The sequence below is a fragment of the Schistocerca gregaria genome, chromosome 1 (assembly GCF_023897955.1).
Source record: "Schistocerca gregaria isolate iqSchGreg1 chromosome 1, iqSchGreg1.2, whole genome shotgun sequence".
Classification (NCBI taxonomy): Eukaryota; Metazoa; Arthropoda; class Insecta; order Orthoptera; family Acrididae; genus Schistocerca; species Schistocerca gregaria.
This window is the reverse complement of record NC_064920.1, coordinates 792,802,423-792,826,498: the sequence shown is the minus strand read 5'-3', so window position 1 is coordinate 792,826,498 and position 24,076 is coordinate 792,802,423. Positions and strand designations below refer to the sequence as shown.

The 24,076-nt window shown below is 39.7% G+C and overlaps 1 protein-coding gene across 1 annotated transcript in view; it reads left to right on the top strand.

Annotated features, from left to right (window-relative positions):
• Positions 1-22,598, top strand: part of LOC126269829 (negative elongation factor E) — a 76,641-nt gene extending 54,043 nt beyond the window's left edge. Inside the window, exons 3-6 of the mRNA XM_049974021.1 lie at positions 5,845-6,020; positions 6,113-6,167; positions 10,741-10,852; positions 22,321-22,598. Of these exons, the coding sequence (XP_049829978.1) occupies positions 5,845-6,020; positions 6,113-6,167; positions 10,741-10,852; positions 22,321-22,400 (423 nt within the window). The 3' untranslated portion in view covers positions 22,401-22,598. The remainder of the gene's footprint in view (positions 1-5,844; positions 6,021-6,112; positions 6,168-10,740; positions 10,853-22,320) is intronic.
• The last annotated feature ends 1,478 nt before the right edge of the window (positions 22,599-24,076 follow it).

Sequence of the window (24,076 nt, the reverse complement as noted above, 5' to 3'; positions counted from 1 at the left end):
TTCAGCACTTTTGTCACAATCTGCTTCAAGTCAAACAAATCTGTGATCATATGTTCTGCCCTTCTCAATATAGAAGGTTGGTTTGAAAAGTTCTTGGAATGGAATAGAAAAAAGTACTTATGTCACTGAAACTTTCTTTATTTTTCAATATAGTCTCCTTGTAGATTAATGAACTTGATCTAACGATGTTCCAGTGTCTTGATCTCGTCTCAAAAATTAGTTTCCTCCAGGCCTGCAAAATAGTTCTCTAGCTATCAGTTCTTTGTGTGAAGTGAATCTTCATCCAGCAAGACGGGGCCATATCAGGTGAATAAAGTGGGTGTGGTAATAATTTGTACCGTAGTTTGTGTAATTTAGCCATGGCGATGGCACATGTGTGTGGGCAAGCATTGTCTTGATGGAAGATGACTTTCTTGCTTGCTATACCTGGCCTTTTTTCACATATCTTTTGTTGCAATTTATTCAAGAGGGTAGCGTAGTATTTTCCAGGAATTGTTTGCCCAATGAGGAGATAATCGATCAACAGAATTCTCTTCGCATCCCAGAACACATGCCATGACCTTTCCCATCAAAGGAATTGTCTTTGCTTTCTTTGGTGGTGGATAATCAGCATTTTTCCACTGCTTTGACTGTTGCTTTGTCTCTGGGCTATAGTAGTGCACCCAAGTTTCATCTTTGGTCCAATCCAGTGCAAAAAAAATCTTGTTTGTTTCTCCTGAAACACGACAAACATTGTACCAATATGTCCAGTTTCATGCGTTTTTGATCCAGTGTCAAGAGTCGCAGTATCAATCTTGCAGATAATTTTTTGCATTTCTGATTCTTCAGCTAAAATGTGATATACCATTTAAGATGACATCTGGCAAGCATGAGCAATTTCACGCACTTTCAATCGGCAATCCTCCATGACCATTTCGTGCACTTTTGCAATGATTTCTGGAGTAGTGACACATCTCGGCTGACCACTGTGTGGATCATCATCTAAGCTCTCCCAGCTAAATTTATATTCATTTGCTACTTGGCAACAGTTGAATATGAAGGAGCAGAGTCCCCCAGTGTCTTCTGGAAATCGGCATGACTGTCCTTTGCTTTTATACCTTTCTTTACAAAGTACTTAATCACTGCTCGAATCTCAATTTTCGTTTTTTTTCCCCATCTTCGCAAATCACTGCGCGGGAACAACAGAGCCATGTCACCACCACAGCTCTCTTCCAAGAGCACTGATGTGGCACATGTTTACAGGCAACAATCCAATGAATATCACGTGTACAACTTGTTGCGCTACCACTGATCTCTCTTGCTGATTCTGAGAACTTTTCAAACCACCCTCTTATATTCAGTATCCCCTTTTAGTCCTATTTGGTATGGGTGCCATGCACTTGAGTAATAAAGAAATAACGCCATAAGAGATTAACTGTCAAACCATAATTAACATATGTTGTTGTTGTTGTCTTCAGTTTGAAGACCGGTTTGATACAGCTCTCCGTGCTATTTCAAACTGTGCGGGCCTCTTCATCTCCAAATAGCTACTGCAGCCTATGTCCTTCTGAATCTGCTTACTGTATTCGTCTCTTGGTCTCCCTCTACGATTTTTGCTCCCACAGTTCCCTCCAATACTAAATTAGTGATGCCTTCATGTCCTGAAGTCTCAAATGTATCTTATCCACGGATACCTTCTTTTGGTCAAGCTGTGCCACAAATTTCTTGTTTCCCCTATACTCTTCAGTACCTCCTCATTAGTTACATGACCTACTCATCTGATTTTCAACATTCTTCTGTAGCACCACATTTCAAAAGCTTCAATTCTCCTCTTGTCTGAACTGTTTATCATCCATGTTTCGCTTCGATACATGGCCACACTCTGGACAAATACTTTCAGAAAAGACCTCCTAACACTTAAATCTATATTAGATGTTAATAAATTTCTCTTCTTCAGAAATGTTTTTCTCGCTATTGCCAGTCTGTATTTTATATCCTCTCTACTTTGCCCATCATCAGTTATTTTGCTACCCAAATTACAAAACTTATTTACTGCTTTAATTTGCTCATTTCCTAATCAAACTCCCCCAGCAACACGTGATTTAATTCTACTACATTCCATTATTCTGTTCAACTGCTCTTCCAGATCCTTTGCTGTCTCTGACAGAATTACAATGACAATGACAAACCTCAAAGTTTTTATTTCTTCTCACTGAATCTTAATTCCTACTCTAAATTTTTCTTTGCCTTCCTTTAGTGCTTGGTCTATGTGCAGACTGAATAACACTGGGGACTAGGCTACAACCCTGTCTCACTCCCTTGTCAACCACTGTTTCTCTTTCATGCCCCTCGACACATAACTACCATCTGGTGTCTGTACAAGTTGTAAATAGTCTTTTGTTCCCTGTGTTTAACCCCTGCTACCTTCAGAATTTGAAAGAGAGTATTCCAGTCAGCTTAGCCAAAAGCCTTCTCTCAGCCTATAAGTGTCATAAATGTAGGTTTGCCTTTCCTTAACCTATCTTCTAAGATAAGTCAAAGAGTCAATATTGCATCATGTGTTCCTCCATTTCTCCAGAATCAAAACTGATTCTTCCCGAGGTTGGATTCTACCAGTTTTCCCATTCTTCCATAAAGAAATTGTGTCAGTATTTTGCAATAATTTCTTGTTAAACTGATAGTTTGGTAATTTTCACATCTGTCAGCAGCTGATTTCTTTGGAACTGGGATTATTACATTCTTCTTGAAGTCTGAGGGTGTTTTTCCCATATCATACATCTTGCGCACTAGATGGAATAGTTTATTCATGGCTGACTCTCCCAAGGCTATCAGTAGTTCTGATGAAATATCATCTACTCCCAGGGTGTTGTTTCAACTTACGTCTTTCAGAGCTCTCTCAAGTTGCTCTCATGGTATCATATCTCCCATCTCATCTTCATCTACATCCACTTCCCTTTCTATGATCTTGCCTTCAAGAACGTCTCCCATATATAGACCCTCTATATACTCCTTCCACCTTTCAGCCTTATTTTCTTTGCGTTGGATTGGTATTCCATCTGAGCTGTTGATATTCATAAAACTGCTTCTCTTTTCTCCAAAGGCTTCTTTAAATTTCCTGTATGCAATATCTATGTTTCCCCTAGTGAAATATGATTCTAAATCCTTACATTTGTCTTCCAGCCAGTCTTGCTTAGCTTTTATTTATGTCATTTACTGTCTTATCAAAATAGTGACATTTATAAGACAGGTCACTAATGACATAACATGGACCTCACAACAATCTAGACATATTTGACAATGCCAATAAATGCTGAAACAGTCTGTCATGATTAAAGATTAGTTACTATAAGCAGCTATTTTGGTGCATATTTCTAACAATCATGTCATTATCTGATGTACATTATGCTAGAAGAAAAAAAAGATTTGTAAGGAATCTCCTTTGTAGACAAACTGCATTTCCCTAGTATTCTACAAATGAACTGAAGTCTGTCACCTGCTTTACATTCAACTGAGCATAGTCGATCATTCAATTTCATGTCCCTTTAAAGAGTTTCATCCAGCTATTTGCATGAGTCGACCAATTCCATTTATGAGTCATTAATACTGTAATCACAGGATACAATGTTGTTTTTGCTTTTTGAAGTACATAATTTTACATTTCTGTACATTTAAAGCAAATTACCAATCTTTGCACCTCTTTGAAATATTATCAAGATACAACTGAATATTTGTGCTGGTTTTTCAGACAGTACTTCATTATAGTTAACTGCATCATCTGTGAAAAGCCTTAGGTTACTATTTATATTGTCTGAAAGGCGATTAATATACACCGTGTAGATCCAAGACAACATTCTAAATCTTATTCTTCTTTATCATCACCTTGTACCACATCACGTAGGGTTGGCGTTGCTATTCTGGATCTTTCTCTTCCGTAGTTCTCTATCCATTGCCTCTTCCTTCTTCCATCCTTTCTCCCTTAGGTCCCCGGATATCTTATCCTTCCACCTCATCTTTGGTCTTCTTCTCCTTCTTGCTCCTTCAGTCTTTATATCTTCAACTCTATTTCTGATATACTCTTCCCCTTTTCTCTGTAAGTGTCGGTACCACCTTAGTCTGCTCTCTTGTATCTTTTCCTCCATGGGTCCAACTTTCACAGCTTCTCTAACAAATTCATTTCTAATTCTGTCCTTCCTTGTTACATTCTAAATCATCCCTATAAAAAAATTCTCAATCCAATCATAAATTTTGCTTGATACTCCATACAATCATACTTTCAATAATAAGCATAGCTGTGGCACTGTTTCACATGATTAGCATTTTTGGAATCCATGCTGGTCAGCATGGAACATGTCATGCTGTTTGTAATACCTTGAGCTCAAATTTGTTCTAAGATTCTACAACAAATGGCTGTCAAGGATATTGGACGGCATTATGGATCACTTCCACTACCTTCCTTGTAGACAGTTTTTTTTGTGTTATTTTCACAACCATTGGGCACAATTTTTTTGTTCAAGATATCTGCAGTAGATTATTGTTGTGGACAGGACACTTCAAATCCATCAGTCTTCCCATTGTGGAAGTAGTGCTGTGAGCAGATATATTGACCTGAAAAAATTACCTTCCTTTAGCAATTCAACCCTCTTAAACATATTTTTTTCACTCATTTGGCTCTGAAATCATTCCTCATAGTGGGCCAGTTAGTGCTTTATGCTTTGCAAGGCAGCCAAAGGGATAATCCCTTTTGCTTCATAGAAAACACAGGCCACAACCTATGCAGCAGATCAAATCAATTTCACCTGATTGGTACAGGGCCACCGACTTCCACCCAGTTCCTCAATTGCTGTTTCATTTATGGAATGGTGGAGGTATGTAGCCCCAGCATTAAATTGTTGCAAAAAGTCAGTTGGATTCGTATTAAAATGGCTCAAGGGTTATTGAGAGATTTTATTTCACATTTCCTTCTGGTAAGCATTCATCAAATGTAACACACATCTTGGACCATGCTTGTTCATAGTTAACTCTTTATGTAACATGTACTATGTTCATATTTCTGATATGTTAGAGGCATCATTACTTCACACAACTTTCATCACTGATTATCTGATACTACATTGTACACTTTTTTGAAGTTTTCATTTATGATTGCAGTGGTGTTCAAATATCATTCACATGGAGCCTTCTTCAAGAAAAATATGACCATATTTTAATTTGGAAACCCAAATTTTTTTTATCCATCAGAATGAAGCTCACACAACATGGCTACCTTAAAGATATGTATAAACAGAAGTATTCTGCAACTGACTTACATTATTGTGCAACATATACTGAACTGCACGTTTCCTCCTTATCCTCATAGGTGATTCCTGGTATATGTACATTGAACATCATACCAAAACATAGTTTTCAAAACCAGTGTGTAGTAATTCTTTGTTGGTTTGCCAGAATGCTGAAGAGAACTGAACTACATGAATACATTCTGCAAATTCAGCATATGCCATTCTGTATCAGTTTTCTTATTCTTGCTGCATAGTTGAGAACTAGATACCTAGTTTTGCTCATGGTATTTTTTGCAAAATATAGAATAATGGGCTATAATTATAGTTGTATTAATTTTCAAGTTTTATAACTTATTCTATTTGGTAGGTGTGTAGTCTAATGAGGGCTGACACTAATGGTAAATTTAAATATGACATGATAGTGACCTTATCACACAAAAACACTAGATCCACTCTTGTAGCTTCAAGTATAAACAGGTCCATCCAGTTGTCTTTCATTAGTTATTGTGTTTACATTCACTGAATGTTAACTTTGGAGACCATCTACTTTCAACCTTTAACACCATTTCCCTTTTTTATTTTGTTTCAGAATCTATATGAAAGTTTTGTCACTGCTAGAGACAGAGAAGAGAGAGGCAGACCAGATAAGCCAAGGCAGGGAAATACCATATTTGTTGCAGGTCATAAAATAACAGAAGATTATCTTCGGAAAGAATTCCAGCGTTATGGCAATATTGTCAATGTCACAATGGAAATCGAAAAGAAGTGAGAATATAAATGATATCTGCATAGTTGTCTCTGTTACATTCTGCAGAATATATTCTCTAAATATATGTATTGTCTTTGTTTTATTTTAGCCGAGGTTTTGTAACTTTTGACAAGATGGAAGCAGCTGCAGATGCTATTAGTGAGGTAACTAAAATCATCTTCATAAAATCTTGAGTTTAGTACTTTTTATCAAGTACAAAGCTTCATCTTAATGTGTATTCATGAACGCATACAAATTGTCTGTGTGGACATGTTCCTTTACAGACTCTATTTATATCATTAGCTTTCTCTTTTTGTATATGATGGTAATGAAAATCTGCTCTCATATTATGTTTCTTGGTAAAAACAGTGAAGCTGTCCTCAACCCAATAGTTGGTTTGAACATAACAATGTTTTATGTGCGGTTTTGCAAGGAATACTACAATTTGGGACATTTGTTATTTTCTTATGTAATTTACATGAATAGTGCACACCTAATTGTTTGGTCTGTAGCAAAATTCTCTATTTATAACCTACTAAGACTAGATATTTCAATTTTAACACTGTTTTGTAATTAAAGCTCAAGTACAACTAATGGATTTTGATTTTGTGATAGTGAACTTGCGAATAACTTTGTACTGTGTGTACTTAAAAGGGAAGTTTTATGTCTTTGTCTTTTTTTTTCACAGAGATTAAGTTAATGTGCCATTTCACACAGGAAATAATTTTAACTTCAGTGATACAAGTATTTAATATCTTAACAATCCTGCATAAGATGTCATACTAATGTTAGAACTTTGGGCGCATAAAGAATTCAGTACTGCCATGAACAAAAGGATGTTGGTTAAGATGTGGCACAAAACACTGCCCTTTCTCTTGTCTGGACCATGCAGCAAATTTAGACCATCTTAATTGTCATTACAGTGTTTTGCTACTGCCACTGTGTGGCTTGTTAATTGATCTGCATTTGTGGGCAATAAAGAGAGAATTTACTGTAAGAAAAGTTTTCAGTTTGAGCTTGGTTTTTAAAGTTTATTTAAATTTGGTTTTGCGGACTAGAATAGTTAATTTAGTCAACAGTAGATAAAAATGGAAAGAGGCAACCACTCACCTATAGCTTACAGATGTATAGAACATGGGCCCATGCAACAACATGGAGAATTATGTAGGAATTAAACTTCTGCTCTTTCCGTAGTACATGTGCATACTCACCTGTGCTTCTATACATTAGACATTGATGAGCTCAAGATGAGTGGTTGTCTTTACTCATTTTTGGTTTTATTGTTTGCACCTCAATATTTCTGCCATTGCCATAATTGATGATGCGCTGCTTACATATTGGCAGTGTATTTTAAGTTTAGTCCACTAGTTTTAACAAATTTCAATCAGTGAATGCTGTAATTTCCTTGAAACATCCAGGTTATCAATTACCAATTACACGAGAGTATATAAATCACTTACTGCAGAAAGGCAACATGTCAACATTTCATACTTTTATAACACAGATAAAAAAGTGATTAAAACCGGCTTAATGCCTTTTTATCTCCTGACAAGTATTTCTGGTGTATTGATGTAGGTGTACTTGATTATTATATTCGTGTAAAAGCCAAGTATGAGGGAAAGAGGGGGATGACTTTGTTGGTGTTGGACATGTTCCTTCCTATAGTACACTGGAGTTCAAATTAATTTTAGGGTTAAGATACTTGTTTTAAAATAGAGTTGTACATACAAATGTCTTTTATTGTAATAAACATTGTTGCATATTTCTGAATAATATTTTACATTTTGTATGGTTGCGTTACTCAGTTATCTTCATCTGTACTACAAGATGCCATTGTTGTTGGCCATGATGTGACTGAATTGTAAAACTGCATCTTGTCTTGCAGGATAGGAAGCAAAGATTTCTTAATGTCATCTATTTTATTGTTGTTTATAAGCAGTACAGATATGTAGGCTTTCTTTGAAGGGAATTCCAAAGGTCAAACGTTGTACAACTTTTCTCAGCCTAAAAGCATCCATTGTCAAGCCAGTAATATTCATGTGGCATGTGACGAAAAGGTCATCTCAGGGTATTCTGAAGTAGTGAGAATGCTTTTAAGATGTCTAGGAACATCTTCTATTTCTGATAACATGTTCCAAACTAGTTTCCTATTCACAGTATACGCAAAATTGATGTCATTGCTAGACCCATGTTATCAAGTAGAGAGCTTTCTTTTTTGTCACAAACAATGCATTCATCCACTCAGAGCTATAATCATTAAAGAAAAGGAAATTTATGAGTTTTGGACTAGTTGCCTTTCTGCAATAAGTAATTCGTGTATATTACAATGTAAATGTAAGAATTCATACTACTTAAAATGTACATTTACTTGGACTTCATAAGTTAATATCTCACATTTCCAAGATGTTTTATTTTTATGCAAGTAATATTCTTTTCAACCAAACTTTGTTTTTTTTTTCAAAATAGTAGCCCTACACCTTATGACATAATGCACAAAATATGCAGAGAAAACGTGCTGAATGTGGAACTTTATTCGTTTCTGTAGTTTTTGTTCTGTGGATGTTATAATGTGGAAGACTTGATTGAAAGTTCCTTTACAGTCCCATTACTTTGAAAATAGATCTGTAGTCTGATACCATTAACGAAATAAAGAAGCCAAAGGTCTTTTATCAAAATTTTCTGCTTGCTGTGTAGACATTTATGAAGTAATAAAAACATATGCAATCAGTTTCTGAAGACAGCCTTGAGTGTATAATACCTGTGAGTTTCTCATTTTTACTTGATGGAAAAAATCTAATTCATTCTAGTGAAAACTGACATGGACAAGAATATACATTAACTAATGATCTGCCCTGTCTTTTTACAGGTAGCACAAAGTATCTACAGAATAATGCTATTTTTTATGATATGTTCGAAAAAAATATGCATAAAATTCCGGGAAAACACTTTCGTGCAACTAGTTTGATGTAAGCAGTGCACGCCAGGAAGGTTCTTAGGAGCCATGAATGTTTTCTGCTCCACATTGATTTGGTGTTTGGACTGACATCTCATGGCAATTATGCGAGAATATCATGATGTAATTAATCTGTTTACCACCAATGGAGATATTTTAGTGAATCATGGTTAAAAATGGAGAGATTGCAATCAGTTATGCAACTTTTGTGTCCCTGACCATTTACCTAACCATGCAAAGAGGACCTATAGTGTAACATGGCTCTATAGTGTAATGTGGCATCCAAACCTCTATTTGTTTCTAGTGAATGTACACTTCTTTCCATGCATGCACCACTTTACAAACAGGCCCGGTATGGAATCTGGTTGAGTTTTGCTGCTCTCTCAAGTCACTACTGCTCTCTAAGAGTTGTTGTGGTGGAAACAACATCGACTTCATAGTGATGGGGGACTTCAATTCAGGCAGTTTCCACAAAACTGGTTACAAGCTGCTGCTCGCTTCACTATGAAATATTGACATTGTTAGTACACATATTTTTGAAATGTTAACATTTCATTTAAGTCACCTTGCAGTTAGAGTAAAAAAATGTGGTGTTGAAACCAATATTTAGGTTGGGGACAGCTTCATTTACTCAAGGGAACATGAGAACAATAATTATAGGAAGAAACACAGTTTCATTCTCTAAAAGAGAAAAACAAATGAAAGTAATGTATATACAGAGATGTACAGTGCTATTTCTCACTTGCTTGATTTACAGAGAAGACATGAGAAATAACAATGAATTATATGAAGAACACTTTCCCATTTTTGTATGGTAGCTTATAGAGTATTTTTTGTACTTGTAGATCTAGATGACATGGGTGTTATGGGATGCCTTAAGGACAACTTGTTCTCAGTCTATAAAGTGGTTAATAGATTTCTGTCTCATGTATTATTTAGTTTAATGATAAATGTGTCTAATAGCTGATACATAATTAACTTGGAAGTTAAGAATTGAAGAGGAAAAAAATCTGTGCCCACAAAAGTTTGGTAAGGCAAGCACAGGAAAGAAATATGTTGCTGATGCTGGTGGCTTATTTATTAATATAATTTTTGTTTGAGTATATATTTAATTTTCATAATTCCTATCATCACATGTTGCTGACCAGAAAGAGTAATAATTCTTAGTCAGTGGGATTTATGTATACAGGGTGTACATAAAGTCTGGGAACACCTTCACATATTTATTGCAAAAGAACCAGATATTATACATATGTCATTTTAAAGAGAATCCCTGAAAGTTTTTTTTTCCCATGTACACCACCACACCATAATTTGGTAATTTGCCGATAGTCTGCATTAGTCGATGGATTGGCCGTGCTACAAAAGGGGACAGCTGTATCATGAAATGGCCTCCATGATCACCAGATCTCACTCAGTGTGACTTTTTTCTGTGGGGACACATTAAAGATCTGATGTATGTACCCCTACAACTATGTGATGTAGCAGAGCTCTGAGAGAGAATACAGGAAGCGTCTGCCACAGTTAACAAGGCCGTGCTGGGATAGGTATGGCAACAATTATCTGCCGGCTCACTCATGGTTCGCATATTGAATGTTTGAAAAAAAAAAAACTTTCACAGTTTCTCTTCAAATGTAATATGTATTATGACATCTGTACAATTTTTATTCTTGTGCAATAAATAATTGAAAGTGTCCCTGGACTTTATGTATACCCTGTATTATCCATTATGTGGTAGTTAATCAGATTGTGGTAGTTATTTATTATTTCTTTTATTCTTTCAGACTGATGGATCCATTGTATCTGGCATACAGTTAAAAGTTTCTTTGGCCAGGAGGCAGCCTGTCATACAGCCCATTAATGATGCATCATCATCTTCGGCATGGTCTACAATAGGTATTATATGGCAATTTTACCTCATCAATAAGCCTGAATTAGTCACGGGAAAAAATTATAGTTTTTTTTACTCTTCTTAATTTTATGTGAAGCCCCTTTCTCACCTTTGGTCAACAAAGACTACAGAAATTAACTTCTTGAAATTTATATGTACAAATACATCTAAGCATTAATGGTATGTTATGAATTATTGTGGTATCTTTATAAATGACAGGATTAGTTTACATTGCCAGTGCTGTAAATTATGGTTTTATGATTACACCACTTGACAAAAGAGGTATCAGCGTGTGTACAAATATCATCTCACACATTAGCTTAAAGAAAAGAGACAGGTCAGGATCAAACCAGAATAGGAAAAGAAGAATTCTGCATATAGGCAGCTGTCATGGGAGGGGTGTGGGCCAGCAGCTTCACAGCAGGTCACAAGTTTAGTGAAACCAAATGCTAGCCTTAGCCAGGTGACAGAAAACTTAGGTCAGCAATGCAGGGACTTTGAGAAGGAAGATCAGGTAATTATAGTTGGGGGAGCATGTTAACACTGAGCTGAACAGGGTTCTCCAGACACCGACAAAATCTCACGTAAGTGTTGTTCCAGTAAATTCTATTGGTAGGTGGGGATATACTACACATGGCCTGCACCTGAATAGGATGGGGAAAAGTAAGTTACCGTATTTACTCGAATCTAAGCCACACTCGAATCTAAGCCGCACCTGAAAAATGAGACTCAAAATCAAGGAAAGAAATTTCCTGAATCTAAGCCGCACCTGAAATTTAAGCCTCGAAATTCAAGGGGGGAGAGAAGTTTTAGGCTGCACCTCCAAATCAAAACAATGTTGATCCATTGTAATATGAGAGACAGTTTAGGTCGAATGAATGATGATACAGCTACAGTAGTTTGGTTCGAGTCGTAAGCTTAGCAGTTAAGCTATACCAGGTGGCCATTGCTATGCGTCAGGCACTCCGTCCGTATTTATACGGGTATCCTTCCTTTTTCACGTGCTTCATCTCGTTTGAATTTATTGCTTATTTTTCTTTGATATGATAAGTGCCGTTCTCTTTGTTATAGGTGTTTATGTCACTCTAAGCTAAAAATATATTACTATACTGTGTTATGCATTGTTTGTTGCATTCTGTGTTTACGGCCTGTCGCCGCTAGCGGCGTGGCTTGCTTTTGTGCACACTACTGCCGCTTACAATTTAAAAATAATAATAAAAAAGGAAAAAGAGGAATCTTCTTACACTGCTGCTTTCTTTGGTAATGATCTACAAGAAGCAAATAATAGAATGCAGAAGATGTTCTGAACGAGAGTTTAGCAAAAATTTTTCTCCATTTGAAAATCTTTGCAGACTCCTCTTTAGTACATTACATTCTGCGCAGAAATTAGTCACCTTAGATTTAAAAATCTAGTCAATTGCCGCACTTCATTTCTGACTGTATCACTATTAGGCACAAGAATAGTACGAATATAAACGTGACATGATATGTATATTCTTCCGCGTTTGCTGTTGTCTCACTCTAGTTTCATAGTTTATTAGGCAGACAGGTTTTTAATGAAATAGCAGCAAACACGAAAGAATACATGGCAAAATGTTTATATTCGTATTATTCTTATGGTGAAGAGAATATTGCACGTGATTCACAATTCATGAAAGTTCCTATCTCTTCTCACAGGTAAGAAAAAATTCAGACCATAGAGTTGGCCATATTGACAAACATCCCAAACAGTCTTGCCAGTTGGACTTACGTAGTACATTGAAATGCTGCTAAATTCGAAGATGAACAATACTTAATTTGTATTTACTTACTACAATGTATGAAAATGCAGTGGTCAAAACTCGGGGCAGAGAAAAAAAAGCTCGTCTTCCACTTTTTTTTTAAATGTATTTACTGACACAGAGGTTTTGGCGCCAGTATTTATTTTTGTGCCTGCAAAGCATGCCTGTGTAGCACTACATATATTCAACGGCAGAAGTTAGTTGTGGTGGCACCTACCAAAATTTTTCAGAACTTCCGCTTATTTTGCACTCGATTGTAAGTTGCAGGCGGTTTTTTTGGATTACAAAAACCAGAAAAAAAGTGCGGCTTAGATTCGAGTAAATACGGTAGTTTCTCTACTAGCAGTAACTGTAAGGGGGTCCACAGTCACACAAGGGGTGATCCCTGTGGCTAATGGGTCCAGACAGACAGGTTTTTTAGGTTAAAGCCGAAGTCCAAACAGATGACAGTCAAGATAAATAGAATAAAAGAAACTTCACGTAAAGTTAATAGGGGTAAAGCTAAGGGCAGTATCAACATACTTCATCAAAATATCAGGGGAATAAAAAATAAAGTAGATGAGCTATTAGTGTGTTTAGATGATCTCAAAAATAAGAAAGAGATTGATGTACTCTGTCTGTCTGAACACCATGTAACTGTGGGCATGGTTAGTGTCAGTATAAGTGGGTATAATTTACATCTTACACTTGTAGATCTAGGATGGATAAAGGAGGAGTTGCCATTTTTATAAAACAAGGGTATAAATGCAAAACTGTAGAAGTAAGCAAATTTTGTGTTGATCAGCACTTTGAGTTTTGTGCATATGAATTTCAGCTAGATAGTGTAGTACTGATATTAGCAACAGTGTACAGGTCCCCATTAGCAGACTGGGAGCTGTTCATAAAAAAGTTTGACTCCCTATTATGCTGTCTGTCAGACAAAAAGAAGAAGTTATTAATCTGTGGTGATTTCAATGTAAACTTTGTAAGCAATTCTGATAGGAAAAATGAACTAGAAGTGTTATTAACTATGTATAACTTAGAATCAGTGATCAATTTCCCTACAGGACAGTAGCATGCTAATAGATAATGTATTTGTACAGAAAGAGGATGTAAAACAAACATGTGCTTTCCCTGTGGTAAATGGATTGTCAGACCATGATGCACAACTGATTAACTTACAAAACCAAGCAGGGTGTACAGTTCAGAAACCATTGAGGTCACTCAACCCGGTATCTGTCAAACACTTAAGAGAAAGCTTAAGAAATGTTAATTGGGGACATGTATATAATGAGACAAATGCTAATGATAAGTGTGCAGTAGCCACTTTGAACCATATTCAAAGGTTCCGGCTCAAGGGTTGGCAGATCCCCCCGACTCCGGCATTCAAATGGACGTGGAGGTCATTGCTGCTGCACAACGCTCCACCTTCCGACACTGTGGATCACAATGGCTTCACCCCCCGAAGGAGGAGGAGTGCAGTAGCCACCAGAACGATCGCGGGGGGCACACATCGGCATGGCGTGTCACGGACAATAGTTGCCACAAGTAAAGTCCCGTCCACCAGAGGGCATACGAGGAGAATTCGGCCGCACCCTATGCCGATGGAACAACAACTCAGACAGCACGGGCCATGCCCAGTCAGTTTTACATCGGGCATGCCTAGCAGACGGTTCCCAGTCTAGACTATGTGAAGTGCGACGGACCACGTGAATCGTGCTACTACACAATTGGCGACAAGTAGGGCCGTTCTTTCGCGTGTTGCATCGTTGTTCCGGTTTCGCAGCTTATCCACAGCATGGAGGATTTAGTGTGGGTTTTGGTTGAGCAGCAGACGGAGCTCATGGCAACCTTGAAACAAGCACTTCCGGCGTTGCTCTCCACGCAGTCTACTCCAGCGCCGTTCCCTCCTCCCTTTCCCCCGTATGACAAGACGGTGGAGGATTGGGATGCATATGAACATTGCCTTTGGCAGCATTTCCAGGCATTTCATGTTGCCGATGTGGAGGTATGTCATGCTCTTTTCTCGTCTTGGATATCTCCCTCACTGTATCAAGTTTTGCGGCAGCTAGCGCCGTTGCAGGAACCCTCGTCCTTGTCTTTTAACGCATTGTGTTCACTGCGGTCTTCATATTATCGCTGCTGCACGCATGTTGTGGCAGCTAGGGTCAAGTTCTATTAATGCAAGAAACAGCCCCATCAGTCTTACCGGGCGTGGGTCGCTATCCTGCACGGTCTTAGTCGCGAGTGTCATTTTGTCACGAAGCAGTCGCGAGAGTCGTATGCCCCTGTTATGGTGCGTGACGTCATTGTTCGTTCGGCCCCTGATAGGGAGGTCCAGCAATGGGCCCTGCAGTTGGAAGACACTTCCCTTGAGGAAGTCCTGTCCATTGCCCAATCGTATGAAGTCTCTCACACCGCAGTTCAACAGTTGGAAGCATGGTGCGACATCACAGCAGTTCAGGGGGGGCGCGGCCTTGTCCACTGCGTCCGGGGTGGATGACATGTGAGCAGTTCAATCCGGTCGTTACGGTACTCCCGCACAGCGTGTAAACAGAGTTCCGACCGCCGTCCCCTGTCACCATCTTGTGCGTCGTGCAATATACATCATGATCGGTCAGAGTGCCCCCAGCGTTGAGCCATTTGTCACAAATGTAATAAAAAATGGACACATTTGCTAAATTTTGCTGCTCAGCCTCAAAGAATCGAAGGAAGCATGTACAGAGGACATAGACGTTGATATTCAGGAAGTTTCATTGGGCCAGGCTCCCGACGCATCGGCACACAAACTCTTTATCGAGGTGTCGGTTCGGTCGCTCCGCTTACAACTGCAAGTCGATACGGGTGCGGCAGTTTCCTTGTTGAATGCACAAACTTACTCTTATCTTGGGTCGCCCCCATTGGCGCCAGTTTACTGGCGTTTCCGCGGTTATGGTAAACAGGTCATTCCCCTACTGGGTCAATTCACGACCGACATTACTTACTAATCAGTCTCTCGGCCTCTTACTTTTATTGTTGTCAGTGATGTGAGGTCCGCTAACCTTTTTGGATTGGATGCCTTTCAAGCTTTTGGTTTTTCTATCACAGAGACCATACGGTTGGTCTCCGAAGACGTTCCCTATCAATCATTGGAATATTTGACCTTTGACTGTCTTTGAGGAGGGCCTGGGGCGTGTTTCAGACTTTGAAGCTCACTTCACGTTGAAGGCGTTGGCTCGCCCACATTTTCTACGCGCGAGGCAGATCCCCTTGGCTCTCTGCCCTCAGGTAAAAGCAGAGCTAGACTGGCTGACAGCCCTCGAGGTCATTCTGCCCATTTCTTCCAGTGAATGGGCTTCGCCCCTCATTATTGTCAGGAAACCCTCAGGAAAATTACTTCATTTTGGTGATTTCAAGGCCTCCATTAATTCCCAATTGGTGGTGGACACCTATCCCTTGCCTTGTTCTGATGAATTGTTCTCCGCCGTGGCGGGAGGCCAATATTTTTCGAAAATCGATCTTTCGGAGACTTATCATCAGATACCACTTGATGAGGACTCCAAACGGCTGGCGGTCGTCAACACCCCGTTTGGCCTTTACCAATACCAGCGGTTGGCCTTCGGAATATCCAGTGCCCTGGCGATATTTCAGCGTTATCTTGAGCACGTCATGTCGACCATCCCTCATTGTATTAATTACCTGGACAGCATAATTGTCATAGGCCACAGCACGAAGGAAAACTTGCACAACCTTCGAACCCTCTTTCTTAAATTCAGGTCCGTGGGCCTGTGTTACAACCTGCGTAAGTCGAACTTCTTCCAACTGTCCATTGAGTATGTGGGCTACACCATCTCTCGGCATGGCGTCCAGCCGCTAGGAAGTTTGGTCCAAGGTATCGTCAACCTTCCGCAGCCCGCTTCGCTGAAGGAGTCACAAGCTTTTTTTAGGCAAGATTGCCTATTACCACCGGTCCATTCCAAGGGCTTCCACCATAGCCTGCCCCCTGTACTGTCTTCTGCACAAGGGTGTTCCTTTTGATTGGTCACTGGCATGTGAGCATGCATTCACCTCGTTGAAGGGCCTCCTCATGTCAGCGCCTTGTTTGGCTACTTTTGACCCCAGTAAGCCATTGGTCCTGGCTACAAATGCTTCACAGTATGGGGTGGGGGCGGTCCTGGCCCATTGCAACGCGGATGGCTCCGAGCAGCCACTGGCATTTGCGTCTAAAACTCTTAGTCCCGCGCAGTCCCATTACTCACAGGTGGGGAAAGAGGCTTTGGCCATTGTCTACGGTGTTACCAATTTCCACCCTATCTTGTATGGCACAAAGTTTCAGTTAATCACTGACCATAAGCCATTAATATCGTTATTTGGCCCCCCCTCTCAGATTCTGGATAGGGCGGCCCACAGACTGCAGTGCTGGGCCTTGTTCCTCTCGAAGTACCATTATGACATTCATTTTCGCCCTACCAGACAGCATGCCAACGCTGACGCCCTTTCCCATCTTCAGGTGGGCCCAGATCCTAAGTTCGATCAGGAGGAGATTATCATTTGGATGTGGCATCCTGCCAAGCAGTTGATGGCTTCCCGATCACTAGTTCTAGAGTCACCAGGGAAACGGCAGCTGACCCAGTTCTCTGGCAAGTTGTTCACCTCATTCAGCAGGGGTGGTGGTACCGCCCTCCTGGCTGGCCTCGGACCCTCTTCATAATTATTTTGTTCTACGAGACCGCCTCTCAGTCTTGGAAGGAGTTCTCCTTCTGGCTACCAATGATATAGCTCCTCGCGTGGTTGTTCCTGCAAGTTTGCGAAGGGAGGTCCTCACGTTATTACATGAAGGGCACTGGGGTGTTTCCCGTACTAAAACCTTGGCTCACAGACATGTGTATTGGCCCGGTATTGACAGAGAAATTTAGCACTTGGTGGCCGCCTGTTCCCAGTGTGCAAGCCGACAGGCATCTCCCAGGTCAGCGTTCTCTTCATGGCCGCCTGCAACCCAGGCATGGGAGCATGTTCACATAGATTTTGCGGGCCTGTTTCTCAATGGCTTTTGGCTCATTGTCATTGATGCTTATTCCCGATTCCCATATGTGGTTCGCTGCTTCTCAACCACTTCATAAGTTGCAATCCAGGCACTTGCAAAAATCTTTTCTGTGGAAGGTCTGCCAGTCACCTGGTATCGGACAATGGACCGCAGTTTATTTCGCAGACCTTCCAGGATTTTTGTAGGTGCTTCAGTATTCGGCACGTTTGCTCTCCCCCCTTTCATCCACAATTGAATGGGGAAGCCGAGCGCTTGGTGCGCACGTTAAGACGCAGATGAAAAAGTATGTGCCCGAATTTCTGAGGAGGCGTTGACGTTTTTCCTGACGGCATACCAGACCACACCGATGGGAAAATGCAGCCCTGCAGAGCTCCTCCACAGGCGCCAACCTAGGACTTTGCTGCACCTCCTTCAGCCTGGTCCTCACCAGTCTTCGCAAAACAGGTTTCCCGGCTTTCCACCGGGTATGTCGCTCTGGGCACGTGGGTTTGGTTGCAATCCACGTTAGATACCGGCAGTGGTCCTGCACTGCCATGGCCGCAGGCTCTATACCTTGCAGGCGGGGGACCGGGAGGTACATCGTCACCAAAATCAGCTACGTCCATGTTTGGGCACCCACCCTCCGACCCCTCGGACGCCAGCTTCCCCATTGCCGGCATCCGTGTTGTTTCCTCAGGGGACACTACCGCCCCTCCCACCTGTGCCTCTACCACACTGCGATGATTCTCAGCCTTGGCAGCCTCCAGTAGCTCCAGCACCGGCATCACCATCGTTAGAGATGCCCCGGTGAGAGCCGGCCCCCTCGCAGGCCCAGTTTCTCAGGAGGCTGGTTCACCTGTGGTCGTGCCTTCCCCTTCATCCCCACCACTGGGTCTTGCCCTCCCAAGGTGGAACGGGATCCGGAGTTCGACAGCTTGTTGCCCATTTTGTCCCAGGCTCCAGTGGTGGGACGACAGGGGCCTCTTCGTGTGGGTCACTCTCAACCGTATTTGAAGGTTCAGGGGTTGGCAGATCCCCTCGACTCCAGCATTCCAATGGATGTGGAGGTTATCACTACTGCATGATGCTCCACCTTCCGATGCAGTGGATCACAATGGCTTCACCCCCCAAAGGAGGAGGAGTGCAGTAGCCACCAGAATAATCACGGGAGGCGCACATCGACACGGCATGTAAAGGACAGTAGTTGCCGCAAGTAAAGTGCTCTCCACCAGAGGGCACGTGAGAATTCGGGTGTGCCCTCTGCCAGCGGAACAACAACTCAGATAGCACGGGTCGTGCCCAGTCAATTTTACATCGGGCATGCCTAGCAGACATTCCCAGTCTAGACTATGTGAAGTGCGATGGACCACGTGAATCGTGTTACTACAAAGTGCAATATATTTCTTGATAAATTTATATCCTTCTTTGTACATTGTTTCCCATAGGAAATTACTAAGTGTAACGCCACACACTTTTCAAAGAATTCTTGGATTACTACAGGTATTAAAGTGTCTTCAGAAAGAAAAAGGAGTATGAGACAGCAAGAACTAGTAAAGATCCAGAAGTAGTTTTACACTATAAAATTATTGTAACATACTGAGAAATGTTGTAAGGAAATCGAGAAATATGTATGTTACAGAAGAAATAAACAACTCTGGCAATAAAATCAAATCAATATGGAATGTTGTTCGAAGGGAGACAGGAAAAGTAACCACTGGGGTAGGTTGTATAACTGTTAAAGAGAACGAGGCCATCCTAACCAACAGTACACAAGAAGCTAATGTATTTAACAACCATTTCTTAAATGTAGGAGAAAAAAATTGGTGAGAACGGATCCAAAGAAAAAGCTAGGCAGTACATGGAAGAGTCTGTTTTGAAAAACTTTAGTCATATTAAGTTTCACCTAACAACCTCTTGTGAAATAAGTAAAATTATTAAATCTCTGAAAAATAAATGTTCTTTTGGAATAGATGACATCTCTAATAAGATATTAAAACAATGTGGAGCAATTACAGCTGATGTTCTTTGAGTCACATATGTAATGCATATGTAATGTAAACTATTTTCTCAGACAGGTTAAAATATGCCATTGTCAGGCCTCTCTACAAAAAGGGGGACACCACAGATCTCAATAATTATCGTCCAGTATCCTTGCTTACAGCATTCTCAAAATTCTTCGAAAAAGTAATGTATTCAAGAGTGGTTAGTCATCTCATCAGTAATGGGATACTTAGTAAATCACAGTTCGGATTTCAAAAATGCTGTTCCACTGAGACAGCAATATACAATTTCACTGTCCACATAATAGAGTCTTTAAATAGTAAAATGTCACCAATAGGAATTTTCTGTGACTTGTCCAAAGCATTTGATTGTGTGAACCATGACATTATGTTACAGAAATTACAATCCTATGGTATAAATGGAATAACATATGAGTGGTGTAAGTCATACCTTCAGAACAGGAAGCAAAAAGTTTCCTTATATGGGTCAAGTGATTTAAATAAGTGTGCCACTTCATCTAACTGGGATGAAATTACATTAGGTGTTCCACAGGGTTCAATCATGGGTCCCCTTCTGTTCTTGATATGTGTGAACGACCTCCCTTCCTATCTGAAACAGGAAGCTGAACTGTCACTGTTTGCTGATGATACAAGCATCATTATTAATCCAGTAAAAGAAAGTCAAATTGGAAGTGATACAAATAAGGTCTTTGGAAAAGTCATTAATTGGTTTTCTGCAAATGGGCTTGCTCTAAACTTTGAAAAAACACAGTACATCCAATTTTCTGCTGCAAAAAGTACAATTCCTTCAATAAATATAACACAACAACGGACATTCAGTAGACAGGGTAGAGCATACTAAGTTTTTGGGTGTACATATAGATGAGAATCTTAATTGGAAAATTCATATTTTGGATCTCCTAAAATGACTAGGTTCAGCAACTTTTGGAATCAGAATAATTGCCAAGTTTGAGGGTATAGAAATTAGTAAGCTAACATACTTTGCATGCTTTCACTCTCTGATGTCATACGGAATAATATTTTGGAGTAACTCAACATTTAGACAAAAAGTATTCACTGCTCAAAAGAAAGTGTTTAGAATAATGTGTGGGGTTCATAGTCGCACATCTTGTAGGCATCTTTGTAAAAGATTGGGAATTCTTACAACAGCCTCACAATATATCTACTCACTAATGAAATTTGTTCTCAACAACATGGACCAGTTTATAAACAACAGTGACATTCCTGATTATAATACCAGAAAAAAGAAAGACTTACACTAGCCTTTGCTCAACCTATCTTTAGCACAGAAAGGGGTAAAACAAGCTGCTGTAAAAATTTTCAACAAATTTCCAGACGAAATAAAGTGTCTGACAGACAGCAGTAATGGCTTCAAAAACAAATTGAAATCATATCTCTTTGACAGCTCCTTCTATAGCATGGATGAATTCTTGAATAGGAATAAATAGATCTATAAATATAATATATGCATTTTGTGCCATTTAAGGGAATGGGGTAAATAATAGAAATATTAATCTTTAACTCTGTATTGTAATATATACATATTTAAAAAATTTGTTTCATATGTGCGTTTCTTGTGCACTTGACATGTTCCACATCACAACAGCTACCATACCGTGCAATTGATCAGTGGAACACACAACCAACTAACTAACAAACATTGATGCTCTCAGGAGACATGCATCTGCTACCAGTTCTTATCCTCAACCCCTTGCCATACTGAGAAGAGGAGAGGGATTCATTTCTTAATGAGCTCACGGCTACCACCATCAAAAGTGTCATATATCACTGAGTGTTCTGTATTTTTATTCTGACTAATCAAATTCTGTGTTGATGGCATTTATGCCATACCAAAAATCATACATCTATATCATACATTTCACTCATGTTCTAAATTCACACTTCAATTAAACTTCAGAGATATATTAATTGTGTTCTTTGCACTATATTGTTTTCCAAACTGTTCGTAAGTTTCATCACTTTCAACAGATAACATTTTGAATATACATTTTTTATAAGTTTTTCTTGATTTATGCAAACCAGCATATTACTAGTACAAAAGTTTAGACTGTAACCTTAGCGAATCTGTGTCTGATTATTCAGATTAGAAATCCAATAGGTAATATGTTTTGAATTGAAAAGAACTATATAAAAAATAAATTAGAACATAGAGTGGGAAATGGTTCTCTGAAAATTTCCTCCTTGAATCTGTTAACATGAGCTCAAGGACCTAATGGCTTTGTTAAATGAGCACAAAAGGTGTTAAGTTTAACGTAAGGTTAATGAATTGTACAGATGCTTAACTTCCAACCTGTGTAACTTTTTGTTTCATTTCCTAACATTTTCTTTGTTTCTGTACTGAATTTGGAGGGTTAGACTAAATATGTAGTACAACATTTTTCATTTGTTGAATATCTGGCTGTATTTAAGAAAGGGCCTTAAAATCCCAATCTTGGCTTTCAACAAAGGGCACAAATGATACAGACAAATAAATACAACTGAATCAATATTTCTACTTTCTTTGTTTGTTCAAGTATTCAGTATATTTTAAGTTACATGCTGATTTTAGTCCTCTTTCTTGCTGTTGAAAAATAGTCAGTACATGTATTTAGCTTTTGTCATTATTTAATGCTGCATCTGTTGTTGCTCACTGTAAATTCATCATTTCTACAAATGCATCATTTTTACAGCTGCCAGCCATTCCCAGAAAGGAAGCCATAAGGACAAACGGGAAATAGTTACCTACGATGATGACGACATATTTGGATGAATACTTCTTCTGTGAGGCATTGTATGCTGTTGCTGGCTTATGTGTATTAGCAGAGAATTTTATTGCTGTGAATTGTGTAAATATCAAACTTTTTGATATGTTTTAAATTGCCTACAGGAAACTGTGGTTGTTTAAGTTGTACAGTCATATGTCATTTTGAAATCTTATAAAATTTTATTAAACCGATATTTATTTCTATTCAGGCACAAGAATAAAATGAAAACTTCCTGTAGGTTACTGCTTTAGATTAGAATAGCTATACCTTTTGTTCTGTAGGTCCTCAAGGATGTAGAACATGTCACGAAACAAGAATATGTAATACATATTTACAAAAATAGGAGGGGGGCATCCTTCCACAGAACCTAATTGAAATGGTCCACAGCGCTCAGTTACAAAATGTTGTAGAGCAAGGATGTTAGCTTCCAAATAAAATGTGCTTCATACAGTCTATATTATTTTTTGGTAGCGCCACAGTGCATTTTGAGAGTTTTATTCGCTCACCTTCAGGTGGAGAGTCTTGTTACCTATAATGTTGCCCAGTGATGTTGAACTGCATTGTTTTACATCCTTTGTTTTACATTCATTACATCTCTTGGGCCTTTAAAAAAAGTGAGTGGGACTCTGTGCATTTTGATTCCCTCCAGTAAGGGCAGTGATAATTCCTTAACGTTACAGAGCCATGACATCAAGTAACATGGAGAAAAGTGACCATGGTGAACCAAATATGTTCCCTGTAGAAAGCCGATTAGGTCACAAGGTAATGAGTCATTAACTGAATATAAAATGTTGTAATGTGGCGGCCAAGAAAGTGCGGTGGGACCAAACAGAGAGCGGCCCGTGACCAAACAATTGAACGGAAAGGACAGGCATGAAACAACAATGGACGATCAAGAGAGATCTTACAATGACAACAGGCAAGAAGCAACGGAGTGACAGAGACAACCAAATGAATCCAAGACGTCCACTAGTAATGAAAACAAAGAATGGTAAACATGCTGTCCGTCGTCGAGGCAATAGGTCAAGACGCTTGCAACGATTAGACTCGCTGGCTGAGCGAGAGGCAGGCGCTTAAATACATGATCGGGGGTGCCGCCATTGGCCACGGGGACCACGTGTACCACTGTGGCGCCCTCACACTAAATGTGGGCCAGGAGGCGCCCTCCGCCACGCCTTATGGCGCGATGGTGCAGAGACCTCTAGGGGTCTTCGACGTCCATGACGTCTGGTGCGTATTCAAATTCTGCAGTACGCAGTACCAGAAAAAGACGTTATTGATCCAGAATGACACATTTGGGCATATGGCATTATCAGATAACCCTAGCACTGAAGTCTATTCATTCTGGTTAGGTTAATGTCATATAACTAGCAGGTCCATTTGTTACCTTCAGTGCTAGGATTTTCGATCAATGGAGTCATTTTGTATTCAGTTAATGGCTCATTACCTTGTTACCTACTCAGCTTTCAACAGACTACATATATAATCCCTTGACAGAGAAAAGAATATTAGTACTGATACTGATATGGTGATTGAGCTTCATCAGTTGTTGTGGTTCAACTGTTGCCAGCAACACTGCTCCCTGCCATAATTAGAAACTTAGGATCAAGAAGTACCTCTGTTCGAACTGCAGTGCCATGAAGACACCTGCCCATGGTCATATGTCCAGGCTTCTTACTCC